The sequence below is a fragment of the Calcarisporiella thermophila genome, assembly GCF_041956535.1.
Source record: "Calcarisporiella thermophila strain CBS 279.70 unplaced genomic scaffold VTP21scaffold_31, whole genome shotgun sequence".
NCBI lineage: Eukaryota > Fungi > Calcarisporiellomycota > Calcarisporiellomycetes > Calcarisporiellales > Calcarisporiellaceae > Calcarisporiella > Calcarisporiella thermophila.
The window spans coordinates 203969-225754 of NW_027192221.1; the positions used below are offsets into that span (position 1 = coordinate 203969).

Sequence of the window (21786 nt, forward strand, 5' to 3'; positions counted from 1 at the left end):
CTCCCATATTCATTCATTAAAATTACCTAAGGAACTGGTGATTTCAGACATGGCGAACAATATGTGTGTCAATTAACTTAAAAGGAAGCGAACAAATTACTGATCAGAGTGAAAAAAAATCGAGACGGGATCTTTCTACAGAGGAACCTTCGATTTTGGTGAAGAGTAATTCCATAGCAATAGCAAGGATTACTTGGGGATGTTTATGAATCCAGATATTAGAGGTGAAGCTGGGCATGAAGAGCAGTATAGTCCTATTGACACATTCTTGCTACAAAAATTTGCTCATACAATTTGGCGTTGCAAAACACTATATATATAGGTTAGAGTAAAACAAGATCATCGGATGAAAATACTGCTTGTGGATTGATATGGGTCTACTTTATACTTACATTCTCACATTCACTATACATTGAACGAGTACTGATACATTTTGCATCCACTGAGGGTTATTTTTTCTTTGCCCGACTTTCCTATAAATATGGGAACTTTTTCTCATGCGCCTCTACCAACTTCAAGACTCAATTTATTCTCTCAGCCCATTGTGTATTAGCGTATGGTTATCATGATATCTCACGAAATTCCCGGAGAGGTATCCATTATCGGTCTGGGAGATATGGGAACATCACTTGTCAAGACGCTACTGCGATCAGGATATCGGGTTACAGTCTGGAACCGAACAAGTTCAAAGGCTGAGCCATTGGTAAGTGAGGGAGCGATCCTGGCTCCTAGCCCTGCCGTCGCAATCAACGCGAGTCCTATCATCATCATTTGTGTCTCTGGATACAAAGCGTCGAATAGCATATTAGAGAGTGAGGAGGTCGTCTCGGTGCTTCCTGGTCGACTGTTGATACAATTAAGCGGTGGTACTCCCCAGGATGCAAGAGAGAGTGAGGCTTGGGCAATAGAACAGAAAGCCGAGTATATCGATGGGGCGATCCTGGCCACTCCTGCTCAAATCGGGATGCCAGAGACCACGATTTTTGTGTCTGGAGCAGAGCCTAGCTTCCAAAAGAGCCAGTCGCTACTCAAATGTCTTGCTGGAAATCTGCAGTATCTAGGGGTGTCAGTGGGCGCCGCCATCGCTTGGGAGCTCGGGTTCATGTCCTATTTATGGGGCTCAATGCTGGGCTTCTTCCATGGGGCCCGTATCTTTGAATCGGAGGGTATTCCAGTTGATGCCCTGGGATCCATGATCATTAACATTGCCCCGCTCATAGGGGAGATGATCAAACACGAGAGCAGTGTTATCCAAGCAGAGGCGTATGAAACACCTCAGAGTACCCTAAGAGTATCTTCACTGTCTGTAGAGTTAATCGTAAAACAAGCTCGAGAAGCAGGAATCAACTCTGATATACCTACATTTGTCCTGAGGCTTTTCAGAAAAGCTTTGGAGGCGGGATACGGGGAGCTAGAAATTGGTGCACTCATCAAAGTATTGCGTGAGGCCACCTAGTGGTTATAATAATATCTGCTGGACTTAATCGCGTTCCCTCAAAATGGTTTGGTTTTCTTGATATTAGGTTATAATGGATATTGCTTTTATTGGTGTGATATGTGCTTTTCACTGTTTCATGAATTCTTTATTTTGAGTTAAAAGCAGCATTTAATTGTGTTTTGAGAGATGAAAAAAATTTAGAGGCGTTGCTTAACTCATATGAGTATATTTCACTTCAACTCTTTCCCGGGATTCTCGTCCCCAAGCACTTGCTTTATAACTTTGTGTGATTTCCTCACCCTGTTGTTAATTTTGACAGATAAAACGTACCGTTCTAGGCTGAAATGTATTTGCGCCTACACTATATTGAAATAAAAAACCTTAGTCATCAATTGAAAAAGCCATTAGCTAAGGCCTTGCCTTCGAATTTGCTTTTCATACTCAGCCACCTAAATTCCCTTATTAAGTCGCTAAGAACGTATCGTTGTTGGGGAGGCAGGGTCAAAAATAAGCAATTTGGATAAGCAAGTATCACATCGATAAGAGGTCTTGGTATCGCTTGGAAGGCCTTTTTCCACTCTAGCAAAGGGAGAGGCACTTCCATAGGACAGGTAATTCCTTTGCTCTGCCAGAAATCTCTGTCTTTTTCATATAATGCAGAGCCAAGTAGAGACTTGCTCTTTTAATCGTTAGCTATATCTTACTATTATTCGCAGAGTCCATTAGGCGTCGATTTTGAATCTATCGCATGTAGCGCTTAAACTGGTTGAACACCGTATTACCCTTGAAGCACCAATGATAATTCAGTAACAATCACTTCCATCAAGTCAATCATATCCTAATTGACACGCTCATTCGAATTCTCACACTTGGCTCAGCAATTAACTACTTTTGTCCATTTTGGGAAAATTCGCCTAATTTGACAATAGTATAGTAAGACCATAGGATATATAAACCCTGGAACAAGATAATTTTTCCTCACCTTGCATTTTGTTCCTCTATCGATTTCTGCACTCTTCTCAATGATCGATCACGTTGCTATCAAAGTCTACAATCTCGCTCTCAGCAAGCAATTCTATGCTCAATTGCTCAAGCCTTTGGGGCATAGCATCACGGTAGATAACGAGATTTATTGTATGTTTGGAAAGGGCGAGTTTGTTCTTTCCGGAGGAGGGCCTGCTAAATGCCACGTCGCGTTTAGAGCGAACAGTCGTGAGGCCGTTAATGCCTTCCATAAAGCTGGTTTAGAAGCTGGCGGTAAAGACAACGGCGCGCCTGGAATTCGCTCCGAATATGGCGACACCTATTACGCTGCTTTCCTATATGATCTAGACGGCAATAATATCGAGGCCGCATTTTACGAGTAGTTCTTCCATCTTCAGTTGGTTTGAATCCAAAAATTTGTCCATTGTAAAATTATTCTCTTAATAAATATTGTTCTTTTTCGAATAAAACCTGTTAGAAAGCGCAATGAGACCTCTTTTCGTCCTCCTCTCCATCTTCATCTCTCTATTGTGTGTTACATTGGATCAAATGGATAGAGAAGTTGATAGCACTTAATTAGTGAACCCTAAAGTCTCGTTTTATCTTTTATCTTTCATCTTGCTCCCTTTCACACTTCTGCTCCATGAAAGCGAAAGGCTTTTGTTTTTATCCATTAAAATATTCGAGCAGAACCAAGGCAATAGAGGCTCGGTTTAGGATAAAATGACGTGTTAGAGCAAGGTTCAATAAGCCCCTATAGACCCGTATGCATTGCCAATATTGGATAGCATCCTAGGATGCTAATAGGGTTACACTGTTGCACGGTGTATTCCTTTTCTATTCCCATTTATTAATTCCTCGAATAGCGTTGGGTCTTGTTTTGTGGCTTTGCTTCGATAGATTTTTCCAAAACCTTTGTTTTGGACATCATCTCGCCTAGTTTTCCCTCATCGAATATTGCCCATGCAATTTTCTTTCTAAGCTTAGAAAAAAAACACATCATTGCCTATACTATATGAGTTGTTCTATACGCTTAAACCTTTAGATAAGGTGAATAAGAAGAGGGAACACTCTCCGAACATCTTCCATCTCATCCACACTTCCATATACTATGGATGAAGATGACTCCCCATCAATTGATTCTGCATCTCCGCTCATCCCTTCCGATTCACTAGAGACAGTTTCATCTTTTCTCGAAGGCAATCTTTCACTTCTCCTACACCCTGATTCTCGTGCATACCTCGAGGCCGAGGACGACGATCGGCCACGATCGGCAACTCGGCGTAAATCACCCGGCAGAAGAGACACTGATGCTGCGCAAATAATTCCCGAACTAATTGCTACCATTGAGAGAGTCAGTTTGGAACAGAACGAGGCTAATTTGCCCTTGTCTTCCTCGTCATCCCCGAGCAATATCGTGCCATTGCAGGCTCTCGACTCGCATCCTCAGTCTTCCAGCTCTGATTACTCCGACGAAGAATCCAAGTTGGATCCGAAGTCTCCCGTGACTAATTATACCTTTAAAAATAGCGGGAGGCGCGGTTTTTTAACACTGGCTGGCATTTGTGGACTGGCGTTGGTTGCACTTTTAATGGTGTTTGACTCATTTTTGCATTACCACCGCGATGCTTTCGGTTGTGCACCCTCCTATATGCGGCCAAAATACGTTAAACAGATAGAATTTGATAGTGAGCGGACCCGATTCGCTGGAAAATATGCCCTCTATCTCTATCGAGAAAAAGGCTATGATACTAGCGATGAGGTGAAATATTTTATTAAGTTTTATTTTTGCTTATTTTGTAACAAATCTCCTTTCTCTCTATAGCCTTCTGGCATACCTGTGTTGTTTATCCCAGGGAATGCTGGTAGCTACAAGCAGATTCGTTCGATAGCGGCAGAGGCTACGGTGCAGTTTTATGAGACAATTGGTAGGGAAGCAGGTACTATAGAGCGAGGCGTTAGAAATTTAGATTTTTTTACTGGTATTTATCTCAATGGTTAACTCTTCTTCATCTTCTATATTCATACTGAAGACTCACTCTCTAAATTTTGTTTCTCTTTAAAAGTGGATTTCAATGAAGAACTCTCGGCTTTACATGGCCAATCCCTGCTCGAACAGGCAGAGTATCTGAACGATGCCGTGCAGTACATCCTATCTCTTTATCCGCAATCACGTGCACGTTCTCCGCTTTTCCCTCCTCAATCTCTACCTGATCCGACCTCTGTCCTCATAATTGGCCATTCCATGGGTGGCATCGTGGCTCGTGCAATGTTCTTGATGTCAAATTATCAGCATGGGACGATCAACACTATTTTGACGATGTCAACTCCTCACGTGCTTCCACCTGCAACTTTTGATCAAGCTATTTCAGATATATACCGAGAAATCACTCAATATTGGAGGACGGGGTATGCGACGGGCGCCATGCTGGACGTGGTTCTAGTGAGTGTGGTGGGAGGGAATCTTGATGAAATTGTTGCATCCGATACCGCAGTCATCGAAGATCTAGTTCCAGCTGAGAACGGTTTTACAGTGTTTACATCTGGGGTACCACGCGTGTGGCTAGGGACGGATCACCTCTGTATTTTGTGGTGTAATCAGCTGGTGCGTGTGATAGCGGGAGTTCTATTAGATGTGGTCGATGCACGTAGACAGGAGCAGACTAAACCAGCAAAGGAGCGTATGCGAGCCTTTCGTAACGGCTTGCTGGATGGACTGGATCTGCGAGCTGAGTCGCCCCAAGCTGACCAAGAGAATTTTATCGATCGGCAGGTAAAGACACTGTTGGATTTGAATAATATAAAACACACAGAGATTCAACAAGAAGAGCCATTCTCACGGAGCATTGTGAAGCCCTCAGTTGAGAATCCGGCTGAAGTTGACCTGCTTGCGATCCCAATGGCTGGATTCGACACTTTTACGCTCTTGACAGATCAACCCCTGGGCGGTCGATTCGACGTCCTACTTTGTGAAATGATGAGTTCTCAACGAAAGCGGCTGTCTTGTGTGTCTGTTAATTCGTTGGCGGTGGCTGTGCCCGCCTCAACGGTACAGGACGCAACTCCTTTCTCGGGAAGAGTGTTTACCCTACTTGAGCTCCGTTCTCATGAGTTTGAAAAGTTCAAGTGGATAGCCTGGCTTGATCGGGGTGGATATGGTCCTAGCGGAGGCTTTGTGTCTGCCGGCTTTTCTGCTTCCATGGGGCGTGATCTCACCCTTACCAATGGGGTTTGGACCGTATTAACGCGTGGGCTTGCTATACACCATTTTAGGAACAGGCCTGTGCTTTCGGCAGTGATCCACCTCCCTTTCTTTGAAAGTAGCCTGCTGGCATACCACCTCACGCTCCGGCAATTGGGGTGCCCCATATCCAAACACGGTGGGGAGTTTTTTCGGCCGTTGGTGCGGCAATCTGTCGCAGGAATGTATGAGGTGAAATGGCACGTCAATGTATCGGATATGGACTTATCTTTTCATGGACCCGCCCCTTATGCCACTTCCCGCACGATTAACCGCCTCCCCTCTCCACTGCTCGATCATCGCGGTCTCACGTTGAGATTGTGGACGGATCCTCGTTGCATTCAGGGAGTGGAACTGGAACTCACCCTGGATGTTTACGGGAGTTGGGGCAAGCTAGTCACACGGTATCGAATGGTGCTAGCCGCTTTTCCAGCTGTTGTTGTCCTCTTGGGACTTTGGTCGCAAATGCGAATGTGGTGCAAGGGTGAAGCCTACCCACATATGGGAGAGGCCTTTTGTTATATTGCGAAGCGTGTGCTTCCCATATTACTTATGGGTATTTCGGCACTCGCGGTGTGGCAAACAGTGGAGCCTTCGGCTGTGATCGCCGTGCCGGATATGGACGTCAGTGGAAACAGGACCCTGAAGATGATGGAGGATTACATCGGGGGTACACGTAAAATGCTAGGATTTGACCTTATCGATGTGTTGATCGGAAATCTGGACCCTTTCTTCTGGTGGTTACCGGGTTTTTTCCTCGTAATATCGTGCGGTGTCGCAGTGGCAGTCTGGCTGATGGTGGGCGGGTTTGTTAGAGGGGTGGTGCGCATTATTTTGACCTTAGGCAAAATGGATATCGTGCCACTGTGGACGCTCAATCGGTAATTTAAATTTCATTTGGTTAGCAATGGGCCGTCAGCCGGGATCTCATATAAATTTTATTTTTGCTCTTTTTTGTTTAGTAGGCAGTTGCAAGAAACACATTTGAGCAGGCTAAGACGGCGGCTTGTCACTACCGTTGTCTTGTTTGTGCTCATTGCAACACTAATTCCGCATCAGTTCGCCTTTATCGTGGCTGTTCTGGTAGAGCTTGTGACCTGCGTCCGCGCTGGCGTCTTATCTCACATTGCTAGCGACCCGCTTGATCGCTTGAAGCATCGAGACCGTTTTCACTATCTTGAGGGGGTTTTGATATTGCTGGTGACACTTCTTCCGTTTAATCTACCGGTGCTGATGGTGTGGATCAGAAACTTGTCGGTGAAATGGTTCGTCCCATTTTCTTCGGATCATAATATTGCAGCTGTTGCCCCATTCTTGGTGCATGCAGAGGTGATGGTTTCGACGGCGTCGCTGGGGCGAGGTCAAGGTGGATTGTTTGAGAAGATGGACTACAAACTTCAGTGGACCATGGATTTTTTCTGGGCTGTGATGGTGTGGTGTGGCCTAATGTATGGGGTGAGGTATACTTGGTGTCTCAGTTGGGTGGGGGCGACAGCGGTATTGTGGATGTGCTTCCTACATCTAAGAAGCTCGTGGGTCGTCAAGGCGATCGGAGTTCGGGTAAAAGATATGCTGAAGTTTTGGAGGAAGAAAAGGTCTTGAGACCAGGGGCGTGGTTCTTCATCCCTCTTTACTTAAATTATATAATGGAAAGATAGAGCTTGTTTTAATATGTAAAATGTTTCGACTATTTCGCTGCTAATTTTAATTCCTTTTTCTCGTTCTTGGCTTTTGTACTTGTTTATAGATAGGGTTTTCATTTATGGAACTTTTGATTCTTTTCTTTCTTCAATTATTTCAATTTTTGCTGCTTATATATATATGGTTCTTCTTTCCAATTTTCCTGCTCTTTTTTATTTTTTTTCTTATTTTTATTTTTCAACGGTTATCCATTTGTCATTTCCTATCACATTTTGCTTTTTTTTTCTTAAGAGGCGTGCATAAATGGCAGAAAGGTAGAGGTTCTCTAATATACAAGTTCTATTACAGTCCCTGTTGAAAAGATTCCAATAACAAACAAATCCCCTTTATAACAAGCAATTTTTTTTGTCACCTATATGCCTGTTAAAAGACAAATATTTTCAATCATGTCCCTATCATGGCCGTATCAAGGCGTAGAGGATCTGTGGCCGAATATTCTAAAATTCCCGTTAGCAGGTCAGAGGCCACCACGTCGTCCGATCTTATTGCAAGTGCCGCATGATAGCTTGCGATGGCAGCATCAGTTTCTCCTCGTAGCTGGTGAAGCATGCCAAGCGCGGCATGAGCAGCGGCATTTTGAGGAGAGATGACGAGCACTCGGGAGAAAAGATCTAATGCAGTGTCAAATTGTCTAATGAAACGAGAGAGCATTAATTAGAAACAAGAACGACGAAAACATAAATAGAATGTGATTTCTCATTACTTAAGTTTCCGATAGCAGTGACCCAAATTGTTATAGGCCGTTTCTTGCATTTCTGGAAAGGCATAGGTTGCCTCCATGAGTTCGAGAGACTTGCGTAAATGGGTAATGGCCTGTTCATATTCCCCTTTGTTGTAGTGCAAAACCCCAAGCTCATTTAAAAGCAATGGGTCCAAGTCGCAGATGCGATAGGAGGCAAGGAGGTATTCTTCCGCTTGCGTGATATGAGAGAGATGAAGATGTTGCATTCCGATAAAAAGGGGAGGGAGATGGGATCTATATTGAAAAATTGGGCACTCTAATAAAACCAGGGATAATCTGGCCAGCTAATAAGGCCAACATACCCTTGAAATAGGCGTGAGCTTGTCGAATATGCCGAGATTGCTTGGTCATGCTCGCCTTCCATCGCAAAGGAGTGTCCAAAGCCGATCCATGCTGGGCCATAGCGCATATCCATTGTAGATGCTTTGCTGAAATAACGCCGTGCTTCGGAATTTTTCCCTATCAGGTAATAGTAGACGCCCACGGCGAACCAAGAGACTGGCAGCGTTGGATGTTTAGCAACGAGCTCGTGAGCTAGGATAAAAAGTTTATTTTTTTTGCGAAGCTCATATAGGCAGGCGATGTAAAGAGGTAAACTGGGGAGGTCGAAGGGGTCTATCTCAATGATTCTAAAAGAAGGAAAACTCAAATTATTTAGAAAACCAACGAGAGGAAGCTGCCAAGAAGAATAGCAATACTTACTTTGAGAGTGTCTCGAAACATTCTTCAAAACGGCATTGAGTGTAACATATGTCAGCGCGGCATAGTAATACTTCTGGATGATTGACGAGGGAGTATTTTACACCGAGTGTTGATATGGCAGTATCAATATCCTCTAAATCATTGTACTGAAGATATTATAAGTATTCGCTTAATAATGTCTTTAGCGGAGGTTATTCTTTGAAATTGTAAAGTATACCTTTTTCAATTTCGTCAAGTAGAGCGATTTTACAAATTCAGCGTCCTCATCGAGCTGATCGGCAAATTTTAGTGACGCTATTAATGCATGTTCTAATTGGCAAGAGTAAAAAAATACCTGTTTTGTATAAATGTTTTACAACTAATCAATGAAGAGGCTATCACCTTCTTTACTTGAGAGCATCTGTTGACATATTAATGCATCAAATGCCTAATAGAAACACAACAAAACTATTAGCATTTTTATTTTCAAATAGTGATTACAAGAGACGCATTGTTTACCTCATAGCATTTAATGTCTATAGCTAGCGCTTCTTTGAAACAACGCTTTGCTCTATCCATATTATTCTGCTTTTGATAAACAAGCCCTCTGTAATAGCACATTGAAGCCTCTAGCTAAGAGAGTAGTATTTTTGGTTTATAAAAGTTTCTTTAAAATGTAAGAGCAAAGGTCGTTGTTATTAGTTTTGTTGAATTACCTTGACACCGCCATCCACATTTTTGACTTCTGGCAAATCTAAAAAGTTTGAAGGGTTGAAAACTTAGAATTCTATTTGTATTAAGGAGAAATATACGGCAATTTGCCTTTTCCTTGTGCAAACGGGTTTTCTTTTCCAAGGATATCGAGCGCTTCCTGATATTTTTCTTGTTTTATCTATTCGGATAGAGAAAATAAGTGAAAAATTATTCCCTATGGAAATAAGAAGTGCATACCATGCATTGAGCCGCCAGTAACCGGCATGCAACGCTATTATCGAGCAAATTCTTCTTAAATAGAAGTTTTTCCGCGCGCGTATATTGCCCAGTGTGATAATAGACTTGTGCCAACCAGAACACGTCGTTAGGATCACCTTCTGGAAATAAATCGATGCAAACAAAGAGTCATTGTTACCGCCACCTAGTCATTCAAGCATGAAACTGCTTACCTGTTAGCGCCACTACTTTATCTCCCCAAAATGCTGCGGTCTCCCACAAATGTTGTTGTAACGCGTCGTGCCGCAACATTCTTAATCGATCGACCCTTGTTGGAGGTCTGAAGCTCTGGTTTCCGAGCATCGAAGGGGTGCTCTGGTGAGCGAGTGCAGGAGAATTGTGGAATGGGTTAATTAATAGCGGGGGGGTTAGTCCAAGCGTCGACGATGCGCCGCTTATGTTTGGGCCCGATTGTGGGGTAAAATCAGAGGAATTAGAGAGTTGCAATCGTGGTTCACGAAACTTAGTTGGGGTAGCCATGGGGTTGGTCTGATGCTCATGAGAGGATGTGGCACCTCCTCCTGCGCCGCGGCGACGCGTGGAACGCGTGGAGCTTGGAATATTTCGTGGCATTAATATGTCAAGAGAGGAGAGGAATAATGAATAAACTAAATTGAATAAAACACACTATTATGGAGTGTCAGTAAGACATCCGTTTGGAGGCGGCTACGTCACCTGCATTTTGATTGGTGGAGAGGTGAGTTTTATTATTTCGTTCGAAGTTTTATTTTTTATACTTCGTGCACATCAAGGTCAAGGATGAAAAGCATCGACATCATCTTGTCGAGAAGCATTTTGAATCTAGCCAATTTTCCTTGCTAATTATATCTTCATCATAAAATATAACTCTTTTATTTCTTTTTTGTGTATATTCAGTTACTCGATCCTATTATTTATTTCCTCTCGCACTTAATACTATTTAAGATATTTCTAATATACACAATCCCACATGGATATAGTCTACGCACAACACACATTCGATGCAGAGAATCCAGACGAGATTAGTTTTGCTCGGGGTGATAAAATCATTGTTCTAGAGAAGGATGAAAACTTTGGCGATGGATGGTGGCTCGTAAGTGCTCCCCCATTAATTGCTAAGCTAAGGTTTGGATTGTTTAATATAAATCATATCTACTCTCAGGGCCAAAATCCCCATGGCGAAATCGGATTATTTCCGGCAAATTATGCATCACCACAACCACCTGCACAAAAGGCTTCATCCCAGTCGCAACAACAACAGCAGCAACAAACCAGGGTGCGTCCCCTTTCCATAGTCATGTCAAATCCCATCACACAGCAACAGAGCCCTATTAGTATGGAATCAGGCTCTCCCCTGGGTCGCATTCAGCAACAGCAGCAGCCACAGCATTATCAAGAAAACAATTATTCAAGGCAAATGGAGGATGAGGGTAATGAGAACACAAAAGTCCACTCGTCCCACTCATCTCTTACAGATAACCTCGGACGGGATCGACTATCGGTTTCTAACGGGCGTCCAACTCCTCCCATGCAGCCATCTCCTCCCGCTCAGCCGCCGCCTCCTACTCAGCCCCTCCCACCTGTTCAACCTCCTTCTCAACCACCACCGTCACAGCCTCTTCCCCCCATTAACCCTCCACCTCCCCCACCACCAGCCTCAACCACGTCTACAGAGTCCAAGAAACTCTCCATGGAGCCTACTGGAGCACGTGCAGCCGCACAGACAATATCCCTGCAGACGGCGATCCGACATCCAAGTTTGGCTGGAGTGCATCCGGAGGATTGGGATGTGCAACAAGTATCTTTTTGGTTGCAATCGATGGGGTTAAATCAAGCAGCAGTCAAGTTCACGGGTAATCATGAGATCTTTCGAATCCCTCATAGTTTTAAATTGAGAATTCTTACTCTATTTTTCACCTGCAATTAGAGCATGAGATTAGCGGTGATATATTATTAGAGCTGAATCTGGAGACGCTCAAAGAACTAGACATCTCATCTTTCGGCAAGCGCTACCATGTTATGAGTGCAATCAATGCCCTAAAGCAAGAGTTCAATCTCAACTCTGGCGATCAGAATTCAATCTCAGACACTCGATCTGCCGCCTCTTCGGTTCGTGGAGTCCCCGCTCCTAGTATCACTAGCCCAACCTCGCCGTCGCCTTCATTTCAGAACGTTCAACGGGTGCTGACTGACCCTGGAATGGGCCGGCCAACCTCGACAGCCTCGGTTCCTCGCTCGGATTCACGTTCTGGTAGAATGGGTGCTTCTAGCCATAGTGGACAAGACTTCCGCGGTGATGCCCGAATTCTAACTGAAGCGATTCCAGAAGAAGAAGACATAGATGATGAAAATCGGTTCCCTCAAGCTATATCCCACATGCATCTAAACACTCCCCCTTGGCAGCAGCCTCCACTTGGCCAGCCAGGTGTGTCAGGGAGCTCGGTAGGCTCGAGTGTATCAATGCGACAACCAATGTATACCTTGCAAACAGAGCCTGATTCTCGTACATATATTGTGAGTCCTTTATCCTTTGTATGATTTTATTTGCATCTATGCATATTCATATGCTATTCTATTTATTTAGAGCGGAGACAGCCGATCCTTGACATCGGATAGCGGACCAATGGATCCTGAGCATCCCAACGGCCATAATAGATTTGGTGCAAGATCCGAATCGAATGTTGATGAGCTTCATGCATGGCAAAGGCTCCCCGTTCCTACGTAAGTTTAACATGATTACAAAATCGTTTATGATATTGGTTAAACATATATTTGCATGCGTTTGCTCTCTTTGCTTCAATTCCTATTTGTAGCAGTATCAGCAATTCACCCTCTGGCCCAAAGCCGTCTGGTATTAATCGACTTATCAAAAATCCGGATTACGAGGGGTGGTTGCGCAAGCAAGGAGGTCGTTACAAAACTTGGAGTACTCGCTGGTTTGTCCTCAAAGGAAGCGATCTCTACTATATGAAAAATCCAAAGGATACACGAGCTCGTTCGCATATTGATCTTCGAGGATACCGTGTAGTTCCTGATGAGCGGATCCAGGCTGGCAAATACTGTTTCAAGTTGGCGCACGATCGCGAACGTACCTACAATTTCTACTGCGATACCGAGCAAGCTATGAAAGACTGGCTTCATGCGTTGATGAAGGCCACAGTGCGGCGTGATCCAAATGCGCCTGTTATCTCTTCGTGTAATGTGAAGACGGTGCCTCTTGCTGTAGCCCAGCAAATGCGCCCTCTCCCCCCCACGCTCAACAATAATCCGCAAGGGCAGCAGCACACAAATGGCATGGGGATAAAACAAAATCGAGTGGCTGCGCAGCAGCCTGCTCCTCTCGAGGCCTTTGATCACTTCGGCTCACCATTTGGATCTTCGCAGCCAGCACAGTCCCCCCCTGCCCCTCAATCGGTGATTGAGGATGCATGGGATGGCGAGCCGCTTGACAATGAAATTGACCCCGATCTGCGGCCGGAGCGCTTACGCCGACTTGCCGAAGAAAGGAAGGAGGAGGAGGAACAGCAGCAACGAGCAGACGCTGCAAGTCGTTCTCCTGGTGTCGGAGCTGATAACCAGCTGGAGCCGTGGGCGCGCTCGCGATACATCCGCTGGGTAAACGCTCATCTCCCACCAGAATTCGATCAGCAAGTGACTGACTTAACGGACTCTTTCCGTTCTGGTGAGGTCTTGATCCAACTGTTGGAGTCGGTGGCGGGCAAACCAGTCAACCGCCCAGACCCACCGGCGAATGGAGCGAGCAACACCTCTCCTAGTATGTTGATGTTGGAGAATATTGTGGCTGCATTTCGGTTTATGGACAAACAGGGGGTTGTACGTGATGGGTGGTTTTCGGTGAAGGATGTGTTTGGTGGAAAAGAGGATAAAATCATCGAGATGTTGGATTCAATTAGGCGATGGCAGACTACCTTGGATCAATCGAAAAAAGATTAAATAATATCTCTTACTTTTTTTTTCCCCTCATTCATATATATAAATCTATATCCCATATGCTTTCTGAATATTGCTCATAAAATTAATTCATATGGTAGTTTCTTTTAGTTGTTAGTTCCTTATTCCTTTTTTACTCTAATTGCTTTTAATTTTTTTTTTTTTTGAAGTTCTGGGATTTTCTTATAGTATTATAATTTTATTTATATATTATATACATTCTACTTTTCCCACCTTTCATCAGTATTGATTAATGTATTAGTTTTTCTCCCTCCTTATAAATATTTTGAATATATACGTGATAATTTTCTCCTTAAGATATCTTTATATGCTTGGCTTAAAATCAATGCTTCCTCATAAATATGTGTGACATACAAAATTTGTGGTATCTATTGGAAGCCTAATACAACGAGAGGATTAAAATAAGTATGCAGTAAGAACTCACAGAATAGGGTGTCGTCATCCCTTTTATAAACTGGGTTTATTAGACGAAGAAGTAGTTAGCATTTCAGCCGCTATCCTAGCTTCAATAATTTACCCCCTCAACGTGGGACACGGAAAAAAAAGCAAGTCACATATATTTCAGAATTCGAACATTTTATATAGACCGCCATCAAATTAAAATAAAATCGGCTCTGATTGGTTGACTGCGTTATTGATAAGACCAGTCGATGGTGCAAGTTTCTTTTGAAAAGGATAGAACAAAGGGTATATTTTGGTTTTTTACTGCCGCTGAAATCCCCACAGCAATCGTGCCGTTTTCCATTTGCCCATTTCGCTTCTCCTCAATGTCATATTCTTCCGCTACTTTTTCTTCGCTAAATACCATGACTCCATGGCTAACTAGGTCAAACAAGCAAAAGCGTAATGTGTCCTTCATTTCTGTGCATTGATGTTTTGTCAATGTGTTCTAACATGTTTTTCCTTTCTGTTCTCTCCTCCTCATCTTGTGGGCTTTTTATAAAATAACAGCAGTAGTCCAGCCCATCATAGAAATTTCTAAACAGGATGACTGGAAAAATGTGTGCCGCAACATCAAGCGGATGGATCAACTCTACGATGCTACATTTCACTCATGGGTAAAGGCAGAAGAAAATGTACTTACTACCGCCATGTACCTACGGCGGATTGCAAATGGATATCCAATGGACCGCATTGTCAACGCACTCGAATGGCTTATGAGTGAGTGGAGGCTTGAGAGCGTTTGTCATCTTGTTAGACACCTCACGTTAGATTGGACAGGAGAACTAGGTAAGGATGCCAAATGAGGCTTCTGAGAATTTCTTACTGATAATGATGGCATCTTTTCTCAGGCGATGAACAGAAAGCAACACTGCTACGGCACATCACGAAGAGCTGGTCCACGCAGCGAACTACCAATCTTGTTGCTTCCCTGCTGAGCCTCCCCCCTTATTTGGATCCTGTACCAAAGGACCGTTTCCTCCGCGCCTTCACTGCTGGATGGGACTTCTCGCGTCTATCGGAATTATTTATGCATGTCCCGGTTCCTCATCGCACCAAGTTGCGGCTATTGAAAGAAGCAGCGGCTAGAGATCAAGGCGAGTTTAAACAAAGAATACGAAGACTTGCGCCTGAAACCTCCTCTTCTGCAACTTCCCCCTCTGCATCTTCCACCTCCCTCTCCTCCACTTCATTGTCTACCCATTCTTCTGCACACGCTCTGACTTCACCCTCATCCTCTTCATCACCCACCTCCTCGTCATCAACTAAGACACCCAGAGCTATAGAGAAAGAGGTGGAGAGTAGAAAAATGTTTTCACTGGAAAATGAGGAGGAAGATGCAGAAGATCTTTGCTCGCGATCGCACCAGCGCCATCAATCACTAATACTAGGGCTCCCTGGTGAACGTGAAATGATGGTCCAACAAGATATACACAATGGGAAAGGATTGGCAGCTGGGCATTAGGTCAGTTCCTTTATATCTCTTTATTTTATACGTTTTCGCCTCTTGTTTCTCTTCTTCATTCTTTGGCTTCCCTCCCCCAACCCTTTAATGACTTAATTTGCTATTATATGTTTTCATTTTTTTTGTTGAGTTCTCCAGTTTTAAAAGGCTTTTTTTTTTTTTCAATTCCAAAGTGTTATATTATTGAAAATTTTATACAGTTTTACGTGTTTAAACGGGACAATTTCTTTTGTTGTTGTTTATGTTTTTTCATCTTTTGTTTCTTTTTTTTTCCCCTCCTCTCCCTTTCTCTTCTCCTTATATTGCTATTATGCTATTATTATCAATAATATTTTCTGTCATTGGTAGGCTATACAAGAAATACAAATTCTCTTTATTTTAAAATTCACCAGTCGGATAATTCTTCATCGCTTCCACGAGGTTCCATCACAATGTCATCATCACTCTCTTCGGCACTATTTGAATTCTCAAGGGTAGGTGTAGCTGGCCTCTCCCTTTGCTGAAGGGGGTCAGGTTTAGATTGAACTTGCGCTGTGGCCGAGATGGAGGGGGCTGGGATAGCTTTAGGTTCAGATAAGGAAGGTCGGTTGTTTTTTACTTGCATCTGATCTTGTGCTTGTAATGGTTCACTAGGTGGTTGAGTAGGAGTTGAAGTAAGATTGAGACTGGGAGCAGAAAACGTTGCCGGAGGAACAGTAGGCATTGCAGCTTTTCTATTCTTAAAATCGGTTATATTCTGAACCTTAAATGCACAGATTAGGACTAATCGTTAAAAAAGTGTTAGAAGCAAATCTAGCCATACATTTTTCTCTTCAGTTACAGGATTTTCAATTGTTTGAGAATGCTCTTGGTTGAGAGTAGCAGTAGCATCTACCTTTTCTCTCATTTCAGTATCTTTGATATCCATACGGTTGGATTCATTGCCAGATTCCACAACCATAGTTGAGGCTTTTTGGACGATTTCCTTTTGTCTTACGAAGATTGGCTGCTTTACCGTAGTTTCCAAGAGAATTGATCCGCTAACCTCATTTTTTGATTTGTTGCTAGTATGATTCGCTTGGCGAAGGAGCGGTGGCAGAGGAGGGTGGATGACAAGATCACAGATAGTGAGCGCTTGAGCGCAAAAGTTTTGCAACTATAATATAAATAAGGCTCAGATTACTTTTCTTACAATTCGGGCCATATCAAGCCCTACCTCCCAACAAGAATCATTAATTCCTGCGGTGAATATTCTAACTGCATGTGATACGATGCTTGCAACCCCTTCTGTAGGGCACTGTACGGAGGCTGACAGGGATGCATACAGCGCCTTCTTCAGCTGGGTGTTAATATGGGGTGCGATGGTAGGATCTTGAGAGGCAAGTGTTACATAGGTTAGAACCACTTGGTCGATGGTTTGGCGAGCTGCAGGAGGAATTGAAGAGCTAGTATTATGGAGGAGAGCTTGCCAGACTGAAAAAGGAGTGATCAGTTTGCGATGTAGCCGAAGAATAGAAAGAGAATACTACCTTCTAGTACAGCCACTTGAAGCTGGATGTTGGGTGGTTCAATATTCGCTGCGATTGCATCCGAGTTAGTGATGATTTTGCGTTTCTTGTTGGATTTATTCTGATGATTCAATGGGTTATTATATATTGATTGTATCTAAAGAGGGTCGACTATTCTTTACCTTGGCGGCTCCAGTCTGTACCAAATCGGCTTCTATAGTAGAGGCTACTTCTGGTAGCTTCAAATCCTCGAGCAATTGCACGACGACTGATGTGCATATTGATTCAGCAAAAGAGATGCCAAATCTTTGAATACAGAGTGAGAGAGTACGATAGACTGATACGCGAATTGTACTGCGAAGAATGATTAGGTAGAGCTGATTGGTTATTCAATTGAAAAAATGTATATTATGGACACTCACTTTTGCTTTACGTTCTGAGAAAGAAGTCTCAGAAGAATACTAGATATCAAACTTGAATATCTCAGCATATGATCTCCACAGCTAAATGTGAATATATAATTAGTAAGAATGTCTACCGCATTAAAAATCTATGTTTACCATAGTATCATAGAAACCAAAATCTCGTTGGCATGTAAATGGAGCATGGGAATGCAACACAGCATAGTCAAATATTCAGCTTTATCTTTGTTTTCCGACATCTACATAGCATGGAAACAGTCCGAATTTGAATCTTATTACTCAACTCACAGTTCAACTTACTAGAGATCCTTCGTATACATTAAATACTCGACAGATCAAATCTATTAGAGGTCCCATTGGTACTTGCACGGCCACCAAAGTTTTAATACTGGGATTAGAAAGCATGCTTGTTTTTAGATACGCAAGGAATTGTCCATTACACTATCGAATATCCTACCTTAAAAATTTCACAATAGATTTACTTAGAGCTTGAAAACGCGTCAACAAAATTGGAAATCCGATAATGTAATCAAGGGCAACAGGAGGGAGTTGAAAACGATCTATTTGTTTTGAGGAATTTTCTGATAGAGGGAGTTAATCCATGTGACAAGTCCAAAAATGAAATTGCACACTAACCCTCTTCTATGGTGTCCAGTAGCCTATCAAGTATCTCATTCGCGGACCCCACCAGTTTTAACAATATATTTCTCCAGGTATCACTCTTAGTAGTAGTCGCCAGGCATTGCGCAGCGTGCTCTAAAAGAGCTGGGTCGGTTTGACCATCGAGATATTGTAAACAAAGAGTCTGGGTCTTCTCTGAGATTGGGCGGCACGTGGTAGGGAAGAGTGTGAAAAACTTCGAGAGGGAATGGAGAATGGTGGGCTAGTTTTGTCAGAAATATCATGAAAACATTTGCAAAATAAAATGAACTATTCATATTGTATCAGGTAATTACCACTAACTCGGCGTTCATTCTTAGGCTGTCGACCATCAAAGAGTTGAGCTTAGGAAGGTATACTGTAGTTACTTCGCGCTGTAATTCAGGGCGGTTTTGAGTTTTTGAAATAAGAAATGTAAGTGTTTCCATCGCTTCCTTAAGCGTAACAATGGGCTCGGGTCTCTAATTTGAGAGCATATAAATATCTTAAAATACCATAAAATAAAAGGATAATTACACCCATAATCCCGAGTAATGCAGAACACCACCCTACTACATTCTCCGTATATAATTCTTCAGATTGCTCGGCAGTCACACGGACCAAACATATAGCTGACCAGCGTGCTCCTGCACATTTTGATTGTAAAAGCGAATTGAGGCGAGTAGACCATTTGTGTTGTGTAGAGGATTGGGACGAGGAAAAAAGCAGGGGGCGCAAGCGGAGGCATGAAAGGATGAATGGTACATACTCTTCTATATGGTTATCGTCCACGATATAGGATGTAAGAAGGTGATGCAGCAGATCTGCCATGATGAATTAGTATTAAAATAGATTCCAACAATTTCCTACCTAGGCTCTCGAGAATAAATTAAAGTGTGACTATCTTTTCAGAGTAAACAAAGTAATATAGTTTGATTTAGAGTTAACTATCAAATACATCAGAGGTTTATAGTATAAATTCACCCTGACTCTAGTTGAATTTGTATTTTTCATAAATATATTCTTTAAATATCAGAGAAATTCTCGTATTTAATAAAAGTCTTTACTGCTATTAGGTACATTAGCTTTAATATAAGTGGACAGTATATATTCATTATTATATACTCGAATTCAGCTAAGAGATTCAATGAGAAAATGCAAGAAAAGTATTCATCCTTATTATGGAGAAAGAGATTTGCACTTTTTCCATTTCACCGGTATTTATGGAGTAAAATTTATTATTTTCTTATATTGAAACCATAAACTAGTAAATATTTAAAGCTCGAAGAAAACCCGGGATTTGGTAATAGATAATTGACATTGAATTTGAGCTAAAAAAAGCATGCTAGGACTCCCTAGTGGAAAAATGCAACTCGCTAGAAAAGAGTTCCAGATAAAGAAAAAAAAGTTTTAAAAATTACAACTAAATAAAAAGTTTTTCTACAGGATTAATCAGCGAAAATATATATAAACTAGGCAGAAACCTCCTTTTTCAAAGATGAGGCTGGAGTTGTGTGCCCAGGAGGCCGAACCCATCCCATTTCCACAAAAAAGTCATAGATCCTGCTTGTCTTGTTTACATCAATTTTGATCAATTCTCTTGCTTGTCGCCGTCGAAGCGCACCTAAACGTGCATACTCCTTGAGGATCGTTTCTTTAATGACCAAATAGGGTTTTGGCATAATTCGCAAAGTGGAGCATAGGTTTTGTTCGTCTTGAGTAAGTAGGTGGACGCCGTCGGCCTCCCAAATATTCAATGGGTTGGCAGGTTTGCGACCGAGGGGTTTTGGGGTGGTAGATCGTGCGTGGTTAGATTCCTCAATAGCTCGAGGGGGCGGTGGTGGCTGATACGCTGCCTTGCGGGATTGCTGTCTTTCGCTAAAGGAATTTTGAGACGCCAGCAGTGACTTAAGATTGGATTGCTAGAGTTACGTATTATTAAAATACATTAGAAAGGTAAAATAAATTGTACAAAAAAGATAGAAAAATTTACTCTCTGTGCTTTATCTCGCTCATATTGAGTACCCGCAGACAACGTGGTTATACCATTTTGTCTATATTCTTGAAGTTTGGTAATTTGTTCTCGAAGCTTCATTTCATCTAGAAAATTAGCCATAAGATCAATATCATTATCACATGCCGGATTAATAAATTAAATCTCACTGAGAAGGCCATCAACAAATTTCTGAAAATCCCCTGCAGTTTGTACTCGGGAATACGGTCGCAATCGGTTAAATAGATCACGTTCTTCCTTAGTACGCTTCTTTTCTTCTGCAACATTCTGCATTCAAGAGAAGAGTGAGTAAAGACAATACGAGTTTATCATTGAATTATTGCAACACCTTTTTATAGTTGAGAAGTCCGCGGTCGAATATAAATCGTTTACGTTCTAATCGCTTATCGATTTTGTGATTGAAAATCTCAAGGACAGCAACTTTCAGTTCGGTTTCCTCTGGGGTATCTTCTTCGGTGAATACTATATCCTTTACGCATTGCTCTGCATCATTCTCATGTTCCGTCTCGAACTCTTTCCGGCCAGGCATGTATCCTCCTATTTCGTGATTTGTCGGCTGACTTGAAAGAGGCTAGTAGAAAAAGTAGTTTAGAATTTAGGTATATTGCTACAAGTATATATATTATATTCACTTTGCTACGGTTTAAATCTGGTGGTTGCTTTGCAAACGATTCTAGGCGCTGTCGCTTCCGCGCATGGAATTCCTCAAGATCAATACCATCCAAAGAAGAGATAGTTCTCTACAATAAAGAAATTTTTTTAAAGTCCATGTCAGTATATTTCAGGATATTATTAAACTATACTGGTAATGGCCATTTATCACTGTTCACATAAATCTCTAGATAATGTTTCTCGCATTCTTCCTTCGTTCGTGTCTTAACATGCTTTGCCACAGCTTTCCAATTCCCCATCCCAAATTTCTCTAGCCCTTGTAGAAGCAGAAGCTCTTCGTCTGCGCCCCAATCTGCATCAAAAATGGGAAATGCTGGCTTGCTCTGTGATAGCGGTCAAGAATATAGTAAGTAAAAAAATAGTCCTTATTGATCCTTATATCAGTAAGATTAATAACACTCACAACAACGCGATAATCGTGCCAGTTCTTGTGCTGGCCAACTTCTTTGCCTTTGCTGAAGCATGTCACACATAAATCAAAATCCTGACATTCAGCACATCGGATCCGAACAGTATCAGTGACGTTGAAACCGCATGAATCACAATGAAAAGGTTGGAAAGGTTGCTCGATGTCGTCTTGTGCTAAAAAAAAAGTATAATAATGATTAAGACAGGAAATTATAAAAAAAAAAAGAATTCCAAGACAAAAAAAAAGCTCGCAAATGATGTTTACAGTATTTTAGAAGTACCAATATGTTAACGGGAAAGGATACTTAAATTTAAAAATATTCTATGGTAATTCATCCATGCGGCAATACATACCCTTATCTTCTCCCATATTTTCTTTTCTGACAGCTTAATGAGCTCAAACTCGAGTTTAGTACTTGCACTTTATTATCCCCACATTATGCTGCGCTACATTCTACTTGAAATTTATTCGGGCTATTAAAATCAATGACGGCGTGTTAAGTACAGAAG

At 42.3% G+C, this 21786-nt stretch overlaps 8 protein-coding genes across 8 annotated transcripts; 5 read left to right on the forward strand and 3 right to left on the reverse strand.

Moving 5' to 3' along the window:
• Nucleotides 1-556: 556 nt before the first annotated feature.
• On the forward strand, nucleotides 557-1456 carry VTP21DRAFT_7640 (uncharacterized protein; the record flags this gene model as incomplete). Its single annotated transcript, XM_069398404.1, has 1 exon — nucleotides 557-1456. The coding sequence occupies one exon, from the start codon at nucleotides 557-559 to the stop codon at nucleotides 1454-1456; it is 900 nt and encodes a 299-aa protein (XP_069246433.1).
• A 1004-nt stretch (nucleotides 1457-2460) lies between these two features.
• VTP21DRAFT_7641 (uncharacterized protein) lies at nucleotides 2461-2805 on the forward strand (the record flags this gene model as incomplete). The annotated part of the gene is made up of 1 exon (XM_069398405.1): nucleotides 2461-2805. The coding sequence occupies one exon, from the start codon at nucleotides 2461-2463 to the stop codon at nucleotides 2803-2805; it is 345 nt and encodes a 114-aa protein (XP_069246434.1).
• Nucleotides 2806-3533: 728 nt separating this feature from the next.
• On the forward strand, nucleotides 3534-7265 carry VTP21DRAFT_7642 (uncharacterized protein; the record flags this gene model as incomplete). The annotated part of the gene is made up of 4 exons (XM_069398406.1): nucleotides 3534-4184; nucleotides 4248-4404; nucleotides 4489-6544; nucleotides 6626-7265. The coding sequence occupies 4 exons, from the start codon at nucleotides 3534-3536 to the stop codon at nucleotides 7263-7265; spliced, it is 3504 nt and encodes a 1167-aa protein (XP_069246435.1).
• A 483-nt stretch (nucleotides 7266-7748) lies between these two features.
• VTP21DRAFT_7643 (uncharacterized protein) lies at nucleotides 7749-10350 on the reverse strand (the record flags this gene model as incomplete). The annotated part of the gene is made up of 11 exons (XM_069398407.1): nucleotides 7749-7995; nucleotides 8068-8340; nucleotides 8409-8735; nucleotides 8809-8954; nucleotides 9026-9117; nucleotides 9190-9235; nucleotides 9307-9420; nucleotides 9504-9541; nucleotides 9610-9679; nucleotides 9739-9878; nucleotides 9951-10350. The coding sequence occupies 11 exons, from the start codon at nucleotides 10348-10350 to the stop codon at nucleotides 7749-7751; spliced, it is 1893 nt and encodes a 630-aa protein (XP_069246436.1).
• Nucleotides 10351-10726: 376 nt separating this feature from the next.
• VTP21DRAFT_7644 (uncharacterized protein) lies at nucleotides 10727-13710 on the forward strand (the record flags this gene model as incomplete). Its single annotated transcript, XM_069398408.1, has 5 exons — nucleotides 10727-10849; nucleotides 10919-11609; nucleotides 11684-12270; nucleotides 12341-12477; nucleotides 12570-13710. 5 exons carry the CDS (start codon nucleotides 10727-10729, stop codon nucleotides 13708-13710), a joined length of 2679 nt encoding a protein of 892 aa, XP_069246437.1.
• A 785-nt stretch (nucleotides 13711-14495) lies between these two features.
• On the forward strand, nucleotides 14496-15634 carry VTP21DRAFT_7645 (uncharacterized protein; the record flags this gene model as incomplete). The annotated part of the gene is made up of 3 exons (XM_069398409.1): nucleotides 14496-14571; nucleotides 14680-14958; nucleotides 15021-15634. The coding sequence occupies 3 exons, from the start codon at nucleotides 14496-14498 to the stop codon at nucleotides 15632-15634; spliced, it is 969 nt and encodes a 322-aa protein (XP_069246438.1).
• Nucleotides 15635-16019: 385 nt separating this feature from the next.
• On the reverse strand, nucleotides 16020-19013 carry VTP21DRAFT_7646 (uncharacterized protein; the record flags this gene model as incomplete). The annotated part of the gene is made up of 12 exons (XM_069398410.1): nucleotides 16020-16376; nucleotides 16437-16769; nucleotides 16830-17086; nucleotides 17143-17242; nucleotides 17304-17475; nucleotides 17544-17624; nucleotides 17682-17782; nucleotides 17844-17931; nucleotides 18001-18124; nucleotides 18180-18426; nucleotides 18500-18664; nucleotides 18720-19013. The coding sequence occupies 12 exons, from the start codon at nucleotides 19011-19013 to the stop codon at nucleotides 16020-16022; spliced, it is 2319 nt and encodes a 772-aa protein (XP_069246439.1).
• A 641-nt stretch (nucleotides 19014-19654) lies between these two features.
• VTP21DRAFT_7647 (uncharacterized protein) lies at nucleotides 19655-21646 on the reverse strand (the record flags this gene model as incomplete). Its single annotated transcript, XM_069398411.1, has 8 exons — nucleotides 19655-20104; nucleotides 20176-20282; nucleotides 20346-20463; nucleotides 20525-20767; nucleotides 20829-20936; nucleotides 21000-21191; nucleotides 21272-21450; nucleotides 21631-21646. 8 exons carry the CDS (start codon nucleotides 21644-21646, stop codon nucleotides 19655-19657), a joined length of 1413 nt encoding a protein of 470 aa, XP_069246440.1.
• Nucleotides 21647-21786: the final 140 nt, after the last annotated feature.